Source organism: Rattus norvegicus, chromosome 2, assembly GCF_021556685.1.
Source record: "Rattus norvegicus strain SHRSP/BbbUtx chromosome 2, alternate assembly SHRSP_T2T, whole genome shotgun sequence".
Taxonomy (NCBI): domain Eukaryota; kingdom Metazoa; phylum Chordata; class Mammalia; order Rodentia; family Muridae; genus Rattus; species Rattus norvegicus.
The window spans coordinates 192,964,233-192,984,905 of record NC_141535.1 but is presented as its reverse complement, the minus strand read 5'-3'; the positions used below and the strand labels follow the sequence as shown (position 1 = coordinate 192,984,905).

General features: G+C 40.9%; 1 protein-coding gene across 10 annotated transcripts in view; it reads right to left on the bottom strand.

Moving 5' to 3' along the window:
* Positions 1-11,565: 11,565 nt before the first annotated feature.
* Positions 11,566-20,673, bottom strand: part of Trim33 (tripartite motif-containing 33) — an 80,788-nt gene continuing 71,680 nt past the window's right edge. For 5 of the 10 annotated variants that reach the window (XM_087629050.1, XM_087629055.1, XM_087629062.1 and 2 more), the window contains 3 exons: positions 18,308-18,460; positions 16,863-16,913; positions 11,576-16,784 (listed from right to left, as the gene is read on the bottom strand). In XM_087629050.1, the coding sequence (XP_087485176.1) occupies positions 16,572-16,784; positions 16,863-16,913; positions 18,308-18,460 (417 nt within the window). In that variant the 3' untranslated portion in view covers positions 11,576-16,571. 10 annotated transcript variants of the gene reach the window in all.

The window sequence follows — 20,673 nt, the reverse complement described above, 5'->3', positions numbered from 1 at the left end:
CCTTCAAATAGAACTGGGAGGCATTTGGGTGATCTGTGTTCTGACTTGGAACAAAATGGCCTCAGGTACCTGTTAGCCACTAGGTCACTCATTTGGGGAACAAAATAAATTTGTCCAAAGCCCTGCTGAGGGGTGGCTTCACATATACACACAGGAACACATATACACAGGAACACAGATACAGGTACACACACACATACTGTATGTCAACGAGAGTGCTGAGGGTACCTGGAAGAGAATGGGAGATGAGAGACTCGAAGAAGGATGCCAAGACAAGAGTCTGATCAAGGCGACAGTTTTATTTTTTCCAAGGCTGAATTTATACCATAACAGGGGTAACAGAGAGAGGGGGGAAGTGGGAAACATTTACGCAGGCCAAGGACACAGTATTCCTGTGGTCAGGGAATCGGCTGATGTCGACAGGATGTCAGAAAGGTCACAGGTTCGTCATATCTATTAGTCAGCAGATTGTTGGTTTTTCAGAAAGGTTACAGGTCATCACATTGGGCATCTTGACGTCAGATGTATTTCTCAGCAAGGACACAGCTTTATCATATCATTATGCATCCTGACCACCAGATTTGTATTAGTCTTCTGCATCTGGCTGGGGATTTTCCATGAACCCAATCATACTTAACTCTAACCATAATATTAACATCAATAATGGAGGGTTTCAAGGGCTTTGCTCCCAACAACTGTACATATACACCACACACACATGTATCCAAGCACAGGCATATACCACATACACTCATGCATACAACACACATACACAAACACACACATGCACACACATACCACATATACACGCATGCTCAAACACACACACCCACACACACACACACACACACACACACCTCCAAATGCACTGGCCTATGAATTAGAATTCCTGTCTGCAAAGGGATTCCTTACACAATGGAATACTGTTCAGCTATTAAAAACAAGGGCATCAGGGCTGGGGATTTAGCTCAGGGGTAGAGCGCTTGCCTAGCAAGCTCAAGGCCCTGGGTTCGGTCCCCAGCTCTGAAGAAAAAAAAAAGGAAAAAAAACAAAATAAATAAATAAATAAATAAATAATAAATAGATAAATAAATAAATAAATAATAAATAAATAAACAAGGGCATCATGAAAAAGGATGGAACTAGAAAATATCACCCTGAGTGAGGTAACCCAGACCCAGAAGGACATGCCTGGTCTGTACTCACTGATAGTAAGTATTAGCCATGAAGTAAAGGGCGGTCATGCTACGTCCCCAAGAACCCAAGTAGCAAGGAGGCCCGAGGGAGGACGGTGGAGTCTCTCTCAGAAGGTGAAGTAAAATCAGTGGTGGAGGGACGGAGGGAGGGAGGGAGGGAACTGAGTGGAAGACGGATGAGGAGGGGAGCGGGTAGGAGGAAACGATCAGGTGCGAGGAGAGCAGAGGAGAGAGAATGGAGATTGGAGGGTGTGCCAGAGGCCTGAGGCAGACGCAGGCCCCAGAGTGGCTATGGAGTGACTCTAGCTGAAAAACCTGGCAGCGGGGGACATGGATCCTGAAGTGGCCACTTCCTGTAGCAGGACTCCCAGAGGAGGGGTAAGAACAGGAAACCACCAAACCTTTGATCTAAAATGTGTCCTGCCTACAAGATGTACAGGGACAAAGGTAAAACAGAGACAGAGGGAATGGCCATCCAGCGACTGGACCAAATTGAGACCCATCCTATAGGCAAGCACCAATCCCGGACACTATTAATGATACTGTTATGCTACAGACAGGAGCCCGGCATGGTAGTCCTCTGAGAGCCTACGCCCTTCAGCTGACAGAAACAGAGGCAGAGACCCACAGCCCACATTGGATGGAGCTCGGGGAGTCTCGTGGAAGAGTCAGGGGAACAACTGAAGGAGGCAAAAAGGACAGGGACGCCACAGGAAGACCAACAGAGTCAACTAACCTGGACCCTTGGGGGTCCCAGAGACTGAGCCACCAACCAGAGTGAGCATGGACTGGACCTAGCTCCCCCTCCCCCAACACACACATGTAGCAGATGTACAGCTTGGTCTTCATTCGGGTGCCCCAAAAACTAGAGTGGGGGCTGCCCCTGAATTTGTTGCCTGCCTGTGGATCGCATTCCCCTAACTGGGCTGCCTTGTCTGGTCTCGGTGAGAGAGGATGTGCTTTGCAGTGACTGATGTTCCAGGGGTGGGGAGGGGGCAGGATCTATGCATCTCCACCTGTTTGATTAGATGCAAGCATCTACCAGATGTTTTTGAAATGAGGTTGGCAGCCACCCTTCTCAAGCTTCCTAATTCTAAATGATCGAAATGTCTTTTTCGTGTGACCAGCTAGTTCTTTGCCACACAGCTCAGGGCTCTGGAGGATCTGGGAACTGGCATTCCTGCAGCTCAGCTTGTTCTCACAAGGACACTGAAACAGGAAGCAGGTGTTAAGAGGAAACAGGAAATCAGAATACAGAAGCATTCTGAGATCTCTTGTTCAAACACAGAGCTGTCTCACCCAAACTTGGGTTTCTTAGGACTGTTACATCTTTGAGAGGTCTAGGTCTATGTTCTTGGAGGTAACTTGTCACTCTTTCTGAGCACCCCCCATCTGTCTGTCTCTGTGTCTCTGTGTATCTCTGTATCTCTGTGTATCTCTGTGTGTCTCTGTGTCTCTGTGTATCTCTGTGTCTCTGTGTATCTCTGTGTGTCTCTGTGTATTTCTGTGTATCTCTGTGTCTCTGTGTATCTCTGTGTCTCTGTGTATCTCTGTGTGTCTCTGTGTATTTCTGTATATCTCTGTGTCTCTGTGTATCTCTGTGTGTCTCTGTGTATTTCTGTGTATCTCTGTGTCTCTGTGTATCTCTGTGTCTCTGTGTATCTCTGTGTGTCTCTGTGTATTTCTGTATATCTCTGTGTCTCTGTGTCTCTGTGTATCTCTGTGTGTCTCTGTGTATCTCTGTGTCTCTGTGTATCTCTGTGTGTCTCTGTGTATCTCTGTGTCTCTGTGTATCTCTGTATCTCTGTGTATCTCTATGTGTCTCTGTGTCTCTGTGTCTCTGTGTCTCTGTGTATCTCTGTGTGTCTCTGTGTATTTCTGTGTATCTCTGTGTATGTCTGTCTCTGTGTCTCTGTGTATCTCTGTGTCTCTGTGTATCTCTGTGTCTCTGTGTATCTCTGTGTATCTCTGTCTCTGTGTCTCTGTGTCTCTCTGTATCTCTCTGTATCTCTCTGTATCTCTGTGTGTCTCTGTGCATCTCTGTGTATCTCTGTATCTCTATGTATCTCTGTATCTGTCTCTGTGTATCTCTGTGTCTCTGTGTCTCTGTGTATCTGTGTATCTCTGTGTATCTCTGTGTGTCTCTGTGTATCTGTGTATCTCTGTGTATCTCTGTGTATCTCTGTGTGTCTCTGTGTATCTCTGTGTCTCTGTGTATCTCTGTATCTCTGTGTATCTCTTGTGTGTCTCTGTGTCTCTGTGTATCTCTGTGAGTCTCTGTGTGTCTCTGTGTATCTCTGTGTATCTCTGTGTGTCTCTGTGTCTGTGTCTCTGTGTGTCTCTGTGTCTCTGTGTATCTCTGTGTGTCTCTGTGTATCTCTGTGTGTCTCTGTGTATCTCTGTGTATCTCTGTGTGTCTCTGTGTGTCTCTGTGTCTCTGTGTGTCTCTGTGTGTCTCTGTGTCTCTATTGTTTATTGGTTGGTTGGTTGGTTGATTGGTTGGTTTTGTTTTGCTTTTGAAACAGGGTTTCTCCATGTAGTCCTAGAACTTGCTCTGTAGACCAGACTGACCTCAAACTCAGAGATCCACCTGCCTTTGCCTCCCAAGTGCTGGGATTAAAGCCATGCACCATCACACCTAACAACCTCTTTTTCTCTTTACCCTCACATTTATATTAAAGTACCTTTATTAAATCACAACAAGAATGCCAGGCATGGATATTCATGACAGTCCAGGAACTACATAAAGAGACCATCTATAAATAAATAAGTAAATAATCAATCAATCCCAGGTCAAAAGGCAGTAAAAACTTGAGGCATGGACATCACTCTCCCCAAGGATGCAGGTCTATGTAAGTGCCATGGCTGTTCAAGTCCTCCTCCACTCATCTGAAAGACACAAGGTGATCAGTGGAACAGCCATCCAATGACAACTGTTTACCAAGGTACTCATCATCACAGCCTCTTGCAGCAGCTCCCGCCTCCCTGCCTTACATTTTTTATGGTATTTGTATGACTATTTTGCCTACATTGTGAAAGTGCACTGCTTATTTGCCCGGTTTCTACAGAACCCAGAAGAGGCTGCCCTGGAATTGTAGTTACAGATTGGAGCTGCCATGCAGCTGCTGGGAACTGAAGCTCACTCTGTCTTCTGCAAGAGCAGTAAGCTCTCTTTACCACCGAACCATCTTCCAGTCAACAGCTGGCTCTTACCCAGAATTCCTGTGGGTTCAGACTCCTAAACCAATCCCTTATATGTCGAATTATGTCAAGGAGAACACTGCTGTTGTAACAGACTCCAGGTGCTTGTTACAGAACAGATGCTCATTTCTCTATTAAAGGAAGGTCTAGCCTAAAGGCAGACCTTGAATGAATGAATGCACAGTTCTTCTAACTGAGCAAGATGGAAACCTTGCCCATGTCGGTTGATGTTATTGTGCAGGTGAAGGCAGGTATAGGATAGAACGAGGCCTGTCATTGGATGAGAAGGAAGGATGGGCGGGAGAAAAGTTTTAGAGAGAGAGAGGAGGATGGAGATAGAGGAGGAGGATGATTCGGATCCACATGGTCTAGGTAAATTTTATCTTGTCTAGGTGGGTGGTTTCTATCTTTATTAATTGGCAGTGAATTTATACTGTGGATGTATTGTGGATTGAGAATTTAACACATAAATCTGATTGTTGGGTTACAGTTTATTGAGTCTTGATTTTACCAGGTAGTTGGGAGGGTTTTTTTTTTTGTTTGTTTGTTTGTTTTTGGTTTTTTTGTTTTTTTTTTTTTTTTTGGTTCATTTTTTCGGAGCTGGGGACCGAACCCAGGGCCTTGCGCTTCCTAGGTACGCGCTCTACCACTGAGCTAAATCCCCAGCCCCGGGAGTTTTTACTTTAACCACCAGGGGGCAGTTGCTGGGAGTGTGGGCAGAGTCCATGGCAGGGAGCCGAGATAGGCCAGCCCATGCTGGACTTCTAGAATCATGATTTTGCCAGGTGGCTGGAACCAGAGAGTCCACGGCTGGCAGAGAGCCGCCAAGAGAGACACTAATGTGAGAGGAATTAGCCATAGTTCCAATGCCCCCTGGAGCCGGAACTAGCAAGGGAGCGAGACCACCAGGGGACATGCGGGAACCGTTCAGCCACTTTTTTAGTTTACCACAACATGCCCAAACCATAAGGAATTACAAAAAAGCAGATGTAACCCCCATGGCTGCAAGGAGGCAGCAATAAAACTGGAGGGGTTACAAGACTTATTTCAATGAATTAGTCTGGGGTGCACAAATGGGAAGCCCATGCCAGGCTGGTCCAGCTTTTGGACTAACTACTTTTCTCTGTTAGAATTTTTGGAGGAACAAATGTCACATAATGCATTATGGTAGCACACCACCTTTAGGGGTCACACCCCTATCCCAGACCAAGCAGCTAGTAGCACCACACCCAACTCAACCACACACTGCAGCCTGTTGAGTGGCTACAGCAGTAGTAATTAATGTCCCGGGTCAGGAGAGGGGAGTGTGTGAGTCTCCCTCAGCACCACTTTGGAATGTCACTCCAATCCCAGGACGTGTTGTTAAGTTACAGTGGTGGTGGTGATGGAAACTTGTGCATGCTGGACAAGCACTCTACTAACCAAGATAAATTCCCAGATGCTTCCCTTAAATCCCTGCCCCCCCCTTTAAAGACAGAGACTCAGCTGGCATGGTGGCACACACCTTGGGGGGCAGAGGCAGATGGAGCCCTGTGAGTTTGAGGCCAACCTCGTCTATATATCATGTTCCAAGACAGCCAGGGCTACACAGAGAAACCCTGTCTTTCAAAAATAGACTTGTGTCTCATATATCCTGGGCTTGCTTTGAACACACCAGGTAGCTAAGAATGACCTTGAGCTCCTGATCCAGCCTTTAATCCCAGAACTCAGGAGGCTGAGGCTGTGGGTCTGAGGCTGTAGTGCCTCATTCTTGAGCCCAAAAGACCAACCAGGAGCTGACATTAATGCAGTCACAGTAGAATCTCTTTATTGCAAACTCAAGTTTGGGCTTACTCGCTCAGGACCTACAGGACGGTTTGGTGAAGTAGCCCCGAATTCTCATTGGGACAAGGTTTTATGGGAAATGGAAGCAAGTGAGGGTGGTGAGCTATCCTGGCAAGCATCTGATTGAATGACTATTTTTTTTTTTTTTTTTTTTTTTTTTTTTTTTTTTTTTTTTTTTTTGGTTCTTTTTTTCCGGAGCTGGGGACCGAACCCAGGGCCTTGCGCTTCCTAGGCAAGCGCTCTACCACTGAGCTAAATCCCCAACCCCTGATTGAATGACTATTGTAAGCCCATAGATGGGTGCTCTGAAGCAAGACTGTATATAATCAGTCTGAAAGCACATCTGACCCAATCAGACTCATCTTTGATTAACTGTTGCTAGGAAGTAGCTAGAGAGTAGCTCTGGCCAAGGACAAGCTGTGGGGTCCTTCCTGGTACTTGTGTGCAGCTTGAGTTCAGCTGCAGGTCAGGTTCTCGATATTTTTTCCCTTCCTTCCTTCCTTTTTTTTTTCCTTTTAAGATGGAGGCTGGTTCTAAGACGGAGTAGGTTTGACCTCTGAAGGCCATTGTGGGAATGAAAAACCCTTGCCATACATGGAGTAGGAAAATTGGTAACATCCCAAAGCTAATCCCACGTTAGCACCTGCACTTGTGTCGAAGAACCCTGGGATGGACCCAGATGGACAGAGACCTTCTCCAAGGAGGACCGTATCTAACTCATTAACTAGCAGACAGGTGATGGACAGTAAATGTTTTCGGAATGAGATCAGAACCTGTGACTAGTTCCTGCTCTACAGGTAGCCTGCAGGTTCCCTCTGGTACATTTGCCTCTCTCAAAGGGCTTCTATTTTCCCATCTGCCCCTGGACTTGATACCTGAGAGCCTACCAAAGAACAAAACCCTGCCTGTTCCTAATCTGGGGAGCTGGCCAGACACCAAGGGAGACCTATCCTGACATAAGACCCTCTGGCCTTCCTCTCAGTAGAGAGACCGTCTACCTGAGCTGGGTTAACATGTGTGATGGAGAGACAGGGCTGATGTTGCCCTTTGACTGTTAAGAATGGAACCTTGATCTCTTACAGGACTAGCAGCTATCCTCTCAGACTGAGTGTCTCCTGTGAAGCAGAACAGTCCTCTCCTACATCCCACTGAGGGAGGGTCTGCCACTCAGAGAACACTTCCCAATTCTCATCAAAATGAATCTTGTCCAATGAAGTTACTGACTTTTCTTTTTATATTTAAAATTTTGCATTTATTGTGTGTGCCACCTTATGTGGCACTCAGAAGACAACTTGTGGGAGTCAATTTTCTCCTCCCACATTAGTCATCCCTAGGAGTGAAAGAATTGGGCTCAAAGTGTGAGAGGAAGGGCTGCAAAGTGAAGGCAACCAGCTCCCAGGAAAGACTAAGGGGCAGGGCAGATGTGAGAAGGCACAGCACAAGCACCAACAAGGTGGTTGGGGAAGCAGATGGGGTGGCAGATGGGAGCTGGAGGCTGACAGGCAGCTCAGAGAGGCAGTCCTCCTGAGAGGGAACAGGGGGTAAGGCTGTGCTCTCAGATTGTCTCCTTTCATCACAATCTTTCTAGAAGACTTGAGAGAGAGTCTGGGCCTGGAAAACCAAGGTTGCCTCTTACAATTAATGATACAATTTTAATTAGAAGTCAGTAAGTTTAGTGGACCTGGTGGCCCTGGCTCAGTGGGTAAGGTACTTATGGCCAAGCTTGATGATCTAAGTTTGATCTCTGGGACCAACATGTGGGAAAAAATCAACTCTCACAAGTTGTCCTGAGTCACACACACGCACGCACGCACGCACGCACGCGCCTGCCAAGTGTCATATGCCTTTAATCCTGGTACTTTAGAAACAGACAGGAAGATCTGTGTGTTCAGGCCAAGTCAAAGTTACATGAGAGCCTGTGTCAGACAAAACAAAAACAGCAGAGAGTAAAGCCAAATGGGCCTGCACAGTGTGTGTGCATGTGCATGTCTGTGTATGGACATTTGTTTGTATGTGTGTGTTTAGTTCACATTCATTGAAGTTTCTTTTAAAGGGTAATATAGTCTCTGCTGCAGCACTTTTTAGCCCTTGGAAATATTGCGCATCCTTCTATAGATGTCTGCTGTTGAGATATGCAGCAGTTTCCTACCCAACTGAATAGGAGGGTGTGCTGATTAGTTCTTATGTCAACTTGATGCATGCTGGAGTGATCCGAGGGGAGGGAGCCTCACTTGAGAAAATGCCTCCATAAAACCAGCAAACAGAAGCAAAAGGAGTTCAAGACTTTAACTACATAGCAAATTTGAGGCCAGCCTGGTACCTGCCATTACTCTGTCTTCATTGTTTAAACATGGAGTTTTCTTCTGCTGCTTCAAGAGTTCCTTGTCTGATGTTCTTTTTATATGACCCATCTGATTGTGGGTCTCTGTGCTTATCCCACTTGGGTTCATACAGGTACCTGGAGGAGTTTCCAGCCATTATTTCTTTGAATATTTTTTATTTCCTTTCTCTCCTCTCTGGATTAAAGTTGTCACAGAAGAATTTCTATTTAGTACTTCCTAGTGTACTTCACTGTCAGTCTGATACAAATGTCATTTTATGTGTCAACCCCTTTTGATTGGTTTCCTTTAGTTCTGAGAGCAGTTTTAGTTTTTTGAGACAGGGTCTAATCGTGTTGCCCAGCATGGTTTACAACCCTTGTACCCAACAGACATTCCCCTCCTCAGCCTCCCCAATAGGTAGGACCTCACCTTTACTCATGCTACTATGCACAGCTAGCTTAATTTGTTGGTTTTTGCAGTGCCTTGTAAGCAAGCATGTTTCTATGGAGGGGCATACCCGGTAATGAACCACAGTACTGGGGCTGCATTAAATGGCACTTTTCAATGCTCTTGTCATTTAATAGCTTTCCTTTGGAGCTGGTTAGTTTGTGAACCCGACACAGCTCAGGTCATCTGGGAAGAAGGAACCTCAGTTAAGAAAATGCTTTCATCAGACAGGCATGTAGATATGTTTGTGGGGTATCTTCTAGATGTTGTGGGAGGGCCCAGCCACCTCTGAGCAGGTGGCTCTGTACTGAATAAAAAAAAGGAAACTGACCAGACCAAAGCAAGCCTGTGAGCTTAAGGTGCTAAAAAAATTTTTTTTTTAAAAATAGGGTCTCATGAACAAACTAGGTAACCAGGCTGACTTCAAACTTTTGATCCTCCTGCCTCTACCTCCGGAGTGCTGAGTTTAATGGCATGCACCACCACACCCAGTTTATGTGGTGCTAAGGATTACATCGTGCATGATAGGCAAGCACTCTACCAAATATTTTCAAGTTATACCCAGCAGAAGACCCTGCAAGTTACAAATCAACCTGCCAGGTAAGATGTGTCCACTGTGTAATGGTGGCATGACTGTTATGGGCACAACTGTCCTACTTAGCAACGCCAAGTAGATGCAGCCTAGTCATCTGAAAAGCTTTAACTGAAGAACTGCCTACACCAGTTTGTAGATAATCTTGATACAGGTGGGTCCAGCCCCAGATTGTGGTATCATCACTTCACTTGTGTATGTGCTTCTGGGCTGTGTAAAGCTACTAAGCATGAGCCTATGAGTGACCTAGCATGATTTCTGCTTCAAGATCCTGCTTGAGCTCCCGCCAGACTTTCCTCAATGATGGTCTGACATGGAGGCCAAACATTTTCTTTTCTTCCCCATGTTGCTTTTATTCAGCATGTTCCATCAAAGCCACAGAAATCAACATGAACAGTAACAAGATGCTTCCTGGATGGCTCTGGGGCCTGCTGCTTAGAAGGGAATTCATACCTGGTACTATGGAAGTGGGCAAAGGCCCAAGGTGGAGAGATCATGTCTGAGAGGGGAACCTATTACTACTACTGTTGTTTTGCTAAATGGACATACTGTCAAACTGCCTTCTAAATATTTATACCACTTTCCTTCCATCAGGTCTCTGGTACACTACCCATGACTTATGTTCTTTTTAAAAATAAAGACCAAAGGTCTTATGGATGTACCCACATTACAGTTTTATTTCCTTATTGTTAGACTCAGGCCAAATGCTACACCAACAGTGCGGTAGAGCTTTGAGAATATGTACACTTAAATGTTTTCAAAATAAATTATAAAATTCCTAAGTTTTATGGCCCTTCCAGATCATTAACATCTTTACAAATGAGTAAAAACACCCAACCCACCCACCTCAAACAGTAATGTGTTTATCACTATCTGAGGCTATGTAATATGCATAGGGGAAAATTAGAGACAAAAATCTCCGTTACATTTTCACCTTTATATTCTCTTAAGCTTCAAAACTTTATTAAGGTTGTTAGGTTGATCAACTAAGTTAGTTTTAAAAATTACCAATTTGTAAGAGCTGAGGGGGGAGGGGGAAAAAGAGCTGAGGACAGACTTAAAATGTCTAGTGTGAAAAGATCTTTTTCATCACTATAAGGGAAATGCATTTTCTTTTTCAAAATTATGTTTTTGAGACAGGGTCCCACTTCGTGGCCCAGGTTGGTCTCACTAAAAAAAATTTCCTGCCTCCACCTCTCAGGTATTGGAATTAGTGTGGAAAAAAATATTTTTTTTTAAAGCTGGGCATGGTGGTGTACGACTTTAGTCTCAGCACTTGAGAGGCAGTGGATCTTCAAATTAAATGAGTTCCACGACAGCCAAGGATACACATAGAGAAACCCTGTCTTGGAAAATCAAAGAATAATAAGCCTTTTAGGAGCTCCTATTGTATCATCCCTGTGCTAGGATGAGCCTATATTCCCGGAGTTCACAAGCTAGACATGCTGATTCTTATTTCACACTGAGCTAAATGACTACGAAAGATTCACAGAAGCAAAGGGCAAAATTAGGGTTCAAACCAAGCCTGTATAGTGAATGCCCAAAAGACATTTTTATCTACTACATTAAGCCTATCTACAAAGGATGACAACAATGATTTCCAGTCTCCTGTTTAACTTGGTCTTTCATGACTTAAGTTCTGTACAACCTGAAGACAGAGGGACAACGTCTAGGTCTCCACCCACCTTACTCACTTTGCCAGGAAGTTAATGTTCAATCTTCACCTAATGCAGAGTTGTCTATGGCTCTAAAGATAAACCCAATTTATCTTTAACACTTGCCAAAACAAAATCACCAATATCTCTCCCCTTTGTGGAAAACACTAATCACCTGTGATCAACTTATAGGTCTCCTGTGCCAATCCTGATCACTATACTATTAACAGTCTAAAGACACATGAAGACAGGGGCTTGTATTTTATAGTAAGTGTCTGGCAAAATATAAACTTTAATGAATTGCAATTAGGTCTCAAAAAGAAAGGAAATTCATTTGAAAACTTTTGCAATTTTCTAATTTAATAGAAATAGCCAAAACAATGTGGTTTTTAAACAAGGCTTCAAACTAATCTAGTACAACTTCTACAACACATTCCAGAGCATTGTAACAAGAATTATTTACAGGCAGCTAATGTATTAAATAACCATAAAAAGAAAAACTTGCTTTTATTACACGCAGCAAAAAACACAGGAACAGAACAATTAGAAATTGTAACCTTGTTTAAAAAATTAAATATGATCATTTAGAGAATACAATACCACAGAAACAGCACTTTTTAAGAATCATTCTGAAGGGTAGTTTAACTATGTGCAAAAATAGTAGTAATGAGGGGAGACCAGTTGAAATACTGGAAGCAAGGAACTAGTAAGGCTGTGAGTTTAACCCTTGTGTGTAGATATGTCCACATAGAAAAATCAACAGGTTTCCAATTGCGCACACCTTGCACCGTAGGCTCACATCCATGTTTCACTGCTGTAAAACAGAGTAAATGCCCACATTGTTCAGAGCAGAAGCAGGCATTCTCAACATGAAATTTAGGCCACAAATGAATGGAGTATGTGACACTTAGAAAATCACCTTTGTGCCTTCATAGGAATCTCTTGACTGTAACACAGTATCGTTTTCAGTTTTAAGTAACACTTGCTAGAAAAGGGATAGCCTTGATTCTATACATTCTGTAGTTTGACAAATATGCCCAACTTATTTTTTTAAAGATAATTTTGCTTCTAGATACAATAAAAATATATAAAGGGTACTGTAAGGAAACATAAGTAACTAAGTTCAGAGTGATGCACTTTTGACCAAGGAAAACATGCATTTATCCAAGTAAAGAAGCCAGTATATCCGAGAGTAAATGCTGAAATTGGAAATGTCTATGTAAACTGTGGCATATAAATTTTTTCCTTAAAAAAGTACCTTCAGTTTTTTTACTCAAACAGCTACTTTTAAAAAAATATGCAACTTTCCCCAATTTTTTTAAAATAAAATGCCACAATATATTGTCATTACTTCCAGCATACATTTAAATTTTTTACTTTTTTTAAAAGATAGATTGGGTGATATGCATACAAACTTTCCTATAAAATCACCATCCAGCAGGATTATGACATGCTATTTACTAGGCAACAGACTCAAAGCAGCGTTATTGCTTTATCAAGGAAGTATTAACTGGGAGAAAGAAGTTAACATTGAAGTTGGGTTTATGATCCAACTTTGATACTTTAAAAATCTTAAACATCTTTCAGCAGATAATTAGCAAGGAGGCAAAATTGGCATATCCACTTGCATGTTTTGAGGTCACATGCGTGGTGTATACACTCACAAGTTGTATGTGATGGCATGTATGCCAGGGTGCATGTGTGGAGGTCTGTATGTTTGCATGTATGTGAGGGCATATGTGCTAGGGTGCAGGTCAGATGGCAACTTCCGGTGCTAGTCCTCACCTTCGACCTTTGAGAAAGGGATTCAGCACTGAATATGCCAGGTTAGCTACTCAAAGGGCTTCTGGAAACTACCTCTGCCTATCTTTCTGTAGGAGCACTGGGCTTAGATGCACACTACTGTACCCACCTGTACGTAGGTGCTGGGGATTCAAACTCAGATCTTCATGCTTGTGGCACTCATGCTTTTTACTCATGTCATCTGTCCAGCTCAAAGAAGCTATTTCAACTCAGGGAGTTAGGGTTGGTAGTCTTTTGTTTTCTTAATTTTTTAATTAAGAAAACCACTTACTGATCCAATCCAATGCTGGCTACAAGATATAGACGTTTTTGTACTTTATGTGCTGTATGCGAATGAGGCTGGGTACCAGATGTAAAAGCTAAGGAGAGGGGAGTACAGCATCTACTCCCCATCCACATTTTAGAAAAAACTGTTCAATAACAAGTGGTAAGCCACAACTTAAGGGCATAGTCGGAAGACCTGAATCTTTTAGGTTACTGACACTAACTCACTAATAATTACGTGGCAGGATACCTGCTGAGGTAATCGATAAAACTATAATTTGCACACTTTGAAGCATTATGTCTTTGGGTTAACAAAAAAAAAAAAAAAAAAAAAAAAAAAAACCTCAAACTTGTTAAAAGAATGAGAACTGACTTGTAATGACCTAAAATTCCCTCATAAGAAACAGAAGTGGAAAAAACCCGCTGATTCCAAAGGGGATCTAATGCTTTATCATAGCTCTGTGGTAATAGTTTGATGTTTGCATATAGAGCAAAGTCCATGATCAAACCAGACCCTAGAGCCCTTAACATTGGGCCTGATGTACAGTTCACTCACTCAATCAAGTAGCAGAGTCAAGTGCTGAGATATGTAAATTGATACATAAATTAAGGCCAGCAGAGCAGGCTGAGGAACGTTTAGTTTCCTGATGGAAAAAATGACCCTAAGTTCATCAAGAACTTTGAAGGATTTTAAGAGATCATCATTATGTGGACTTCTCAAAATTTAAGGTACAGATTCTAACAAAGAATACAACATGGGAATATCATACCCACATCCGGGAGTTAACAGATATTCTGTTATTTGTATTTTAAAAATATAAACAGGGAAACGAGATAATTTAAATAAGAATTGTTTTTCTACTTTGTAGACATACTTATGTTAAAGCCTAGAAAACACAATGATCAGTGTGCAAAAAAGGGCTTTATAAAAGTTAAAGTGACTATCATTTAAGAGTGTATTGTTGATAGCAATCCATTCCTCAGCAGTGGGGCACCTTTGCTAACAAAAACAGAGCCTACGAAACACTGGTCGGAGAGAAGCTTCTGAATTGATGGTCTTAAACAAAGGGAAACAAAACACCATGTAATATAAGAATGCCTTTATGAAACACATTCTCTCTCAGGGCTTCAAATATTGAGAAATATTTGCTGAAAAACCTGTGTTTGTCCCACTTAACAGAGCTTATTTGTAATTTATTGCTAAAAATTTTGAAAAGGATTCATATGAGAAGCAAATATAAAACACTGAACTCAGAGGTTTCAGAAAATGAAGTCAACCCCCCATTCCCCCACTGCCAAAAATGTACCCTTAGAGATTCATCTACTTACAAATTAAAATCATGGACGCCAAAGAAAATAGGTATAAATAAAAAAAATATTTTAGAAACAAAATCTCTTCCCCTAATAAAAAATGAAATAAAATAGTAAATGGTTTGGAGCATTTAAAAAAAGAACAAAAAAAAAAAAAAAACAAAAAAACTGAAGCTTAATTTATAAGGGAAGAGAAGCTAATGGAAAGCAGGAGATGAGGTAAGAATGACAATCCTTTTAAGTGTAATATAGAAAGGCCTAAGTCCCACTCCTCGTTACCCATATCCCTTAAGAAAAACCCAAAGGAATCTGTGTAGTAACTTCTTTAGAGCACTTTATTTGATTCAATGCACACTAAAAATATTCACTTCTTCGACAATTACGTCAAATAGTTTTCTGAGGAGGTCTACAGTTTGAACTGCTTACGTTGAATTTTTTAAGAGGCAAATGATTTGCCACACATCTGCTGACACCTGAAATGTTTCTGATGTTGAATTCTACTTTGGTCACTTTATATTCTACTGTGTCCGTACAGAAGTAGGACTACAACTCTTAATCCAGCGGAGAGGCGCACACAGTCTAGAGCACACTTGATCTGAGCATCACAACGAAGAGGAGAAAAATAAACCAGAGCAAGTAGGTCTATCTGCTTCAGGTTCTGCTCCTGCCATCAGGTAGTAAATAACGTTAGGTTTGTTCCAATTACCATTCAAGTGGGGATTGGCTCGTCTTCAGGATTTACTTAAAGGTCTCTTCTAAGTCATTTAAAGCCCCCAGTCCATGCACGTGTCCCACTTGGTGGACAGATGAGTAATCTAACCCCACCGGGTTTATTTCAATATTTTGATATTTCAATAATAAGCTGCTTCTGAAGATTTTTTGAGACGTCTGTTCTCTATTAAAATAAGATAGAACCTCAAAATATGAATGTGAACATTAGAAATAGACAGCATATATTACAAATCCATTCTTGATAGGAACATTAGTAAGAATACACATTAGCTTAAAAAACAGGCTCAGCAAATGTTGCTGATCTGCCAGAAGTCTGAGCTCACTATTTACAAATAAGACAAAGTGAAATACAGAAAATTGTACACATTTGGTAGCTGACAGATTTCTGTTTACCAATAGTGGTCTACTGGAAACTGGTATGAAGAGAGACCGGGTTAAAGTTAGTTGTCACCTTCTCAATCTAATTTACCTATACAGAAAATTCTGAAATAAATGTTCTGTCTTTCAAGGGAATAACTGCGTGATCAGATGATTTGACCAGTAAGTGTAATTTCCAGAAGGGTTTTCTGTATGATCCACGACTGAAAGTTATCATTTTAGTACACCACTGAAGTTGACTAAATGATCAATGGTTATGTTCCTAGACCCTACATCTAAGAAGAAAATAAAACTACTGCTGAGTTCTTTAAACCAATTTAAAAACTAAGGCCCGATAGATCAAAATGAGAGAAAATACAGTGGCATGATTCAATGCATCTTTAGTGACATTCAAGTGGAATCGGATCTACTCATTTTTAACCAGAAAACAACCCATTTGTGTCTGTGGAGGAGAGGCTTTTACAGTGTCTGAGTAACTGTGTGCTCTAGCAGAGACACATCTCCCAACATGAGCCTTGCAGGCTTGCCAGACTCAGTATCCTGCACCAATTAACACACATGATCATCTACATTTCTAACAGCCAGAGAACCATCTTCATTTGTAACAAATCCCCAAACCTTTTCACTTCTAATTTTGTTCTTAAAGTAGCAAACAGAGTTCTCTCTCCTTTTCTTGACAAGAATGTTTTTTGTGTCCATTATTTCAATCTAATACTGTATGAAAGCTACCAGCTTCTGTAAGGAGGTAAAAACCACTGTACACAGGATATTCCAGTAACACTTAAATAAAAGAGTGTTTTGTTTGTTTCCTTCTTCTTAAAAACAACTGATTTAAGTCCACGTCATTTTACTTTATATGTACTGGTCTCTCGTCTGACTTTAGGCGTTTTCTACGAGGCTGTATAAAATCTTCATCAGAGTCTTCTGTTACTTCACCATCATCCTCTTCCTGCTCAAACTCTGGCAAAGGAGCGAAGGTCCTGTCTGAGTAGATCTCTGAGAGTTTATCTTCAAAGTACAATGCAACTGCTTTCCCTGCCTGAGCTACTTCTGAGTCAGCCTGCAAGCAAAAGATAGGATATTCACCTATTGATAACGCATATTCCTTCACCAAGTTTGCATGGTCTGAAAAGCTTACCTTCAAATTAATCTCTTGTGTGTCTGCATAAACTTGAACAACTTTCATCATCTAAAAAGGATACCAGAGTCAAAAAAAAAAAAGGGAAATTATAATCCTTTCTAAAGTTAAGAAACTGTATAGGATTGGTGACGAAAGTCAGCCATTCTAGGGAGAACAAATTGCTAAAACCAGATTAAGTGCTATCTAAAATTCTGCTGAACATGGAACCACTTTCTGTACAGAACTGTTAATAAAGTTACTTTGAAACCTTAATAACAGTCTCATTCCAAATTATTTAGGTCAATCAGTAGAAACTTGTCTGAAGGCATCAATCTACTCAAGAGAAAATTAGAATGCTATTTTTAAAATGGTCAAACATTCCACAAGATAATCAGAATTTTATCTTTATGGCAATATTTTAATCACAAACTAACTTTTTGTTTCCTTTGGTTTATTTTTGAGACAGGGTCTCCCTGCATAGCCCTGGCTATCCTAGAACTACTTACTTTATAGACCAGGCTAGCCTGGACTTCACAAACATTTGCCTACCTCTGCCTCCCAAGTGCTGGGATTAAAGGAGTGCACCACTATGCACTAAAACAGGCAGAATATATCTTTCTTTCAACGACAGTACACAATAGCATATTCATTTGAAAATAATCGAAAGTTTAAAGAGGACAAAAATTTGTAACTTGTAAACTTCTGAAGTAAGTCTGTATGGATGTACTGTGGCATACTGATGTCAAGGTGACCACACTTTACATCTCACAGAGAATTTGGTTTGTGTGTTACAGTGCCACCTTGATGCCTCTAGAGACTACTATGAGTAGACCTGGATTCTCATCTAATACCATTTTCTTCTCCTATAATGAAGAAAATCTATAACAATAACAAATTATTTTATTCCAAAGATAACAAAAAGCAATTTCCCTGACAGATTATGTCACATTTTTCCCTTCAGTTATAGGTAAGGCATCCTTAGCTTCTGAGAAGTGGAGTTAACCAAGACTCACTGTAGAAACCAAACCCTCACCACTACATATTAAGGCCTGCAGTTTCGTCTTAACATTCTTCCTTTACGTGGTCAGTGATGGAACTAAACACTACAGGCAACAGGCACTGTTAAGTTTCCTGTAAGTGCCCCAAATGTGGGCGTGCATGACCATATCCCACCAAGTTACTTAACTTCAGACTACTTTCCTATTCAACCACAACTCCCTTTGGAAAGGATATTCAATAAAACTCTTAGTGTCTTATATTTAAGAATATACTCCAAATTACACATAGTAATTGTTCTTTTCTAGAGCTGAGGGGGGAAAAAAAAACAAATTTTGCTTTTATACAATGAGGGGGTGGGGGCTTTGGCAGGTCAAATTAGGTGGTTCTTTCAACAAGGGGGGAAAGAACCAAGCAAAGGAAACTGAAACTAACAGCCAATACTCTATATTTGGAAGCTAACATACTTCATTAAACCTTTCACAGTTCTTGAAGATCAAACGGACATCAGCCACAAAGTCATCTGGGATTTGGTAATGCTGGGAATGTTTTTTCTGAAGCTTCTTCTTTACCGTTGATAAATCCATTGGTTTCTTTATAATTTTATAGTAGTTTGGTATCTAAAAAAATAAATCATGGCAGGTCAGAATTCTCCAAAATATCGAACTGTTTAATGTGAAAATGTACAGCATATTGATTACATTTAAGGTAGACCAAATGTACGTCAAGTTTTCTGTCCAAATATATCTTTAATATCAAATCATACTGCAGAATATGTGCTGGTTTACATGGTTTCTCAAAATTTCCAAGATCCTATCATTCATTAGCAAGTATAAAATGGGGGGGGGGGGGGCCGCGGGGCAACTAGCAGAAGTTGCCTCCCATAAGACCAACAGTCATATCTGGTTCACTTGGTACTTGATGACTTCTAGTTTTTATTTAAAAAGTTTAAAGAAAAAAAAATTGAAAGTATATGTATGCTATGGTTAGAGCAACAGTGTGATAGAAGATACTAAAGCTTCACAAGAAATCTCAGAACACTGAAAAAAAATTATATTTTATTCTGACACCACCTTTGGCCAAAATCTTCTACTTGTGGGATATAAGTGTATATAGTACTGCTATTTTGAGACAGCCTATACAGCCTCGGCTGGCCTCAAATTGAAGATCCTCCTGCCTCAGCCTGGGACTACTAACATACACTACCATATCTGAATACTCCATAAAAAGAAAACATTAGGAAGTTATTTTCTACTGTGAAATCCATGAACTTAAAAGATGAAAAAGATTTTTGGGAATCAAATGACTAATACTTGTACAAGATAATTTTTATCTGTCAAAATATTTGTACTTTTAAAATTGATTTCTTAGCCTACTTAGCAAGTAGTCAAGTAACATTTAATTTTGTTAACATACTTACATTCAACAATAAACAGCTAACAAATAAAGTTCATATAGCATATTTTATTCTAATTCAGCAATAAAACTCCCTAGCCCTTCCTTTTAGTATTTTAAAGTCTTTATTCCAAGTCTCTACAGAATGAACAACAACAAAAACAATCACTAACGCATAAAGTTTCCTAGGTGTGTTTTCTCAATCTTCACTATTTGTGTTAAGAGGGCTTAAAAATGGAAAAGCCAGGGCTGGAGAGATGGCTCAGCGGTTAAACACTGACTGCTCTTCCAGAGGTCCTGAGTTCAAATCCCAGCACCCACATGGTGGCTCACAACCATCTGTAATGGGAACCAATGCCCTCTTCAGGTGTGTCTGAAGACAGCTACAGTGTACTCACATACAATAAAATAAATATTCTTTTAAAAAAAAATGGAAATGCCATTTTGAAAAATTCAACAGTACACAATTATTCAACATTTAGATTTATTTTCTGAGTGCACATCTTTAATCCTGGCACTCAGGAGGCTGAGGTAGGTGGATCTGAGTTTGACACCAGCCTAGTTATATAGTGAGTCTAGGACAGTCAAAGTAAAGCCCAAAAAGAGAAAAACAACAAAAACATTTTACTGTACACTATAAACATTTATCAAATTATCTACCTATAATTCATAAATTTGTAAGAAAAGAAAAAGAGGTCCTGGACTCAGGCTCTCGCCATCCATGACAGCTCACAACTGCCTGAAACTCAAATTCTAGGGTATCTGACACCATCTTCTGACTTCCATGACCCCGGGCATGCACCCAGTAAACACATACACTCATACATTTTTAAAAATAGTAAAATCAGCATTTTAGAGGCTGGAGAGATGGCTCAGGAGTTGAGAGCACTGGCTCCTCTTTCACAGGACCCGAGATCCATTTCTGGCAACCAGAACAGCTCACAGCTGTTGGTAACTACAGTCCTAAGAGATACAATGTTCTCTCCTGGCCTCCCTGATCACCGGTATGCACATGGTGCACAAATATACGTGCAGGCAAAATAACTATACACACAAAAATAAATTTAACAAAAATAATTACTATGTTTAATAAGGTGTTTACAGAGCATTAAATACCAGCATTGGGGAGGCAGAGAAAGGCAGTTCTCTTTGATTTCTAGGATAGTTAAGGGTATGTACAATCCCTATCTCAGGAACAAAAAGCAAGCAAACGAACAAAACCAAACAAATAAAAAGGTGATTACAGAGTCTGGAATGAGAGGCAAGGGAAAAAAAAAAGACATTGCCCAAAGAATATGAAACTGCAATTAGGCTGGTGTAAAAGTTCTACTAATCTACTGCCTTACTTACATGTAAATCACATTTAATGATAAACTGCATATTTCAAAATTATATAAAGGAGTTTTGACATTGCATTCTCATTACAATTATTTAAATT